The following is a 2462-nucleotide window of genomic DNA, read 5'->3' on the forward strand; positions in this document are numbered from 1 at the left end:
AGCCCTTTTGTCCTCTCCGATAGAGCAGGACGACCCGGACACTGCTCAGTTGTTTCCTTGCCGTGTTTCCTGAACTGCACGATGATTCTTTTGACTGTCGAAAGCGGGATTCCCAAATTCTGCGAAATTTGCCGCTAACTTATTCCACCATCTGCTTGACCAACTATCCTTCCTCTAACAATATCTGACAATTCGAGAGAACCTTGAGTTCTAAGCATGTTGTAGCACAAGATAATTAGTGTGCGGACCATTTTCATTTATATAGTGCTCAGTGAACACAAATTAGTTAGCATAAATCAATTAAATGACGAAAAATTAGGTGTCTATTTACTTGTGACCACTCAGTATATATATATACGAAATTATTATTACTTTTTGTTTATATACCTTAAAAGTTCACAAAAAAGACCACTTTTAATAAACTCTTGGAATATTGATTTTATAATTCCTTACAATTCTATGTCAGTAAAGTAGGTAGATTTTCTTTCTGTTTGAAAACATACTATTATTTAGATTATTTAAATATTTGGAATACTTAGTGTATATACACACACGCATAGTAATGGAAATAATTATGGAAACATATAAACTATACACATACACGACTCACAAATAACGAATTAGTGGCAACTACATAAAGTTTTTATCAATCGTGCATAACACAATAACAGAAACTTCAAAAAACAGAAGAATAATTTATATAATGCACTACAATTTTTATATGTGAATCTTCTGCTTTATGCAGAGTATTACACCATATAATCTAGCCGCGTTGTTTAGTCGCCTTTTGACAGTCTCGGTATAAGCCCATACAGCATTAACGTATTCATACCAGCAATTAGTGCAGCCAAGCTGTTGCTCCGAATGTTCCGTGGTCCTCTTTACTGTTTCACTACACTTGCTGTATGCTTTTTGGATCGTTGTCATCCTGAGAATGAATCCCCGCACGACGAGCCGTGTTCGTAATGGAATTACATGTCAGCAGCCAGAGTATCATAGCTTTCATGTATATCACCACCACTGTTGGCTGATATGCTGCCCCAAACATTAATTAACAAATATTACTGAGTTACGAGCTTATACGATTTTCAGTAGTTACTAACACGCATACAAAAACTACACAAGTATCTTTAGGGAATTACTATAAATATTACCTAATGCAATTTTTGGCTTGTGAACATGTACAGTATAGCTACTCGCTCATGTTCACATGTAATGCTATGCGACCGTTGTATTTTAGTTGTTTGAAAAGCCCGCCTTCATGAGAAGTAGAAAGTTTTATAAAGTCGAAATTTTAATGACTAAGGATATCTCCAAACAACTCAAAGCATATATATATATATATATATATATGCATTGTTTTTAGGCTTAAATATCTTTCCAAAGAATAGCTAGGCCAAGGTTTATGTATTAAGATTTTGCTATTTTTTTATAATAATTATTTAATTCTTAACGTATTTATCATCTTTTATAATTACTTCAGTTGACTCTGAACAATTCAATGTTAGTTATGTGCATCGTGTATGTGTGTTGAAAATTAAATCCACACAGAAGAATTATCAACGGGAAGTTGTTAACTTATCAATATGATAAACATAAACACTTCTATGAAGAGTATTGTTTTTCTGTATCTTTCTTCTTCTTTTTCAGGTAGTTCTCAGCAGTTCAAAGATCATAGATAAATCGACAGAATACTCTCTCTTACGTCCATGGTTAGGATCGGGGTTGCTGACGAGGTAATGCATAATATATCGGAGCATTTAACTCTCTTCCTGAAAATTTCAGTACTGTGATATCAATACAGAGTTGCAAGCAGGTTCCCATTGAAACAATTCAACGCTAATTTTCCTAAAAATAGTGACGAATAAATAGAAAATATGCAGTCAACTCAACTCCTTAGATCAGAGGGTATATGCAAGATGATTGTCTAGTGGGCTGTTTACAACCGCCTTTTGTCATTCCATGTGTTATTTCAGTAAATAAAAACGTATTGCGTTTGTTTTTGAGCAAAGGAGACTGACTGCAATGTATTGTTGGCAAAAATCTTTGGTTTTCGAAGCAATGGGTGGATCCAGCACAACAGAGCGTTCAGCTTCGCAAAGTAGCCATGAGGATTTTTTCCTCACTGAATGTCACTTTACTGAGCGTGGGAAAAGACCGCTAACAAAGTGAGCGCTTTTTGACACGTGGTATTTCTATAAGAAGTGTCAACTGGTAGATATTCAATTCAATTCAGATTATTTTATTCGACATCGTACAGTAAAACCATGCGTGTATATGATATCGACATGAAAATACTAATGATAATAAATAAAACATATATAAACCAAATAACAACAAATATGTACTCAAATACGTTCTTTTCTATTTATCTGTTTTTTTCTGTTCATGCCCCAATCATCGATTTATTTATTTCAATCAGTCGACAGAGGAAGTCCTGTTTTCATCGTGAAATTTTTCTC

At 34.2% G+C, this 2462-nt stretch overlaps 1 protein-coding gene across 1 annotated transcript in view; it reads left to right on the plus strand.

The window, feature by feature from the left end:
• LOC106478805 (cytochrome P450 4c3-like) overlaps nt 1–2462 on the plus strand; it is a 22464-nt gene that overhangs the window by 7649 nt on the left and 12353 nt on the right. The window contains exon 4 of the mRNA XM_013939374.1: nt 1651–1736. Within this exon, the coding sequence (XP_013794828.1) occupies nt 1651–1736 (86 nt within the window). The remainder of the gene's footprint in view (nt 1–1650; nt 1737–2462) is intronic.

Source organism: Limulus polyphemus, unplaced genomic scaffold (genome assembly GCF_000517525.1).
Source record: "Limulus polyphemus unplaced genomic scaffold, Limulus_polyphemus-2.1.2 Scaffold252, whole genome shotgun sequence".
NCBI classification, from domain to species: Eukaryota; Metazoa; Arthropoda; class Merostomata; order Xiphosura; family Limulidae; genus Limulus; species Limulus polyphemus.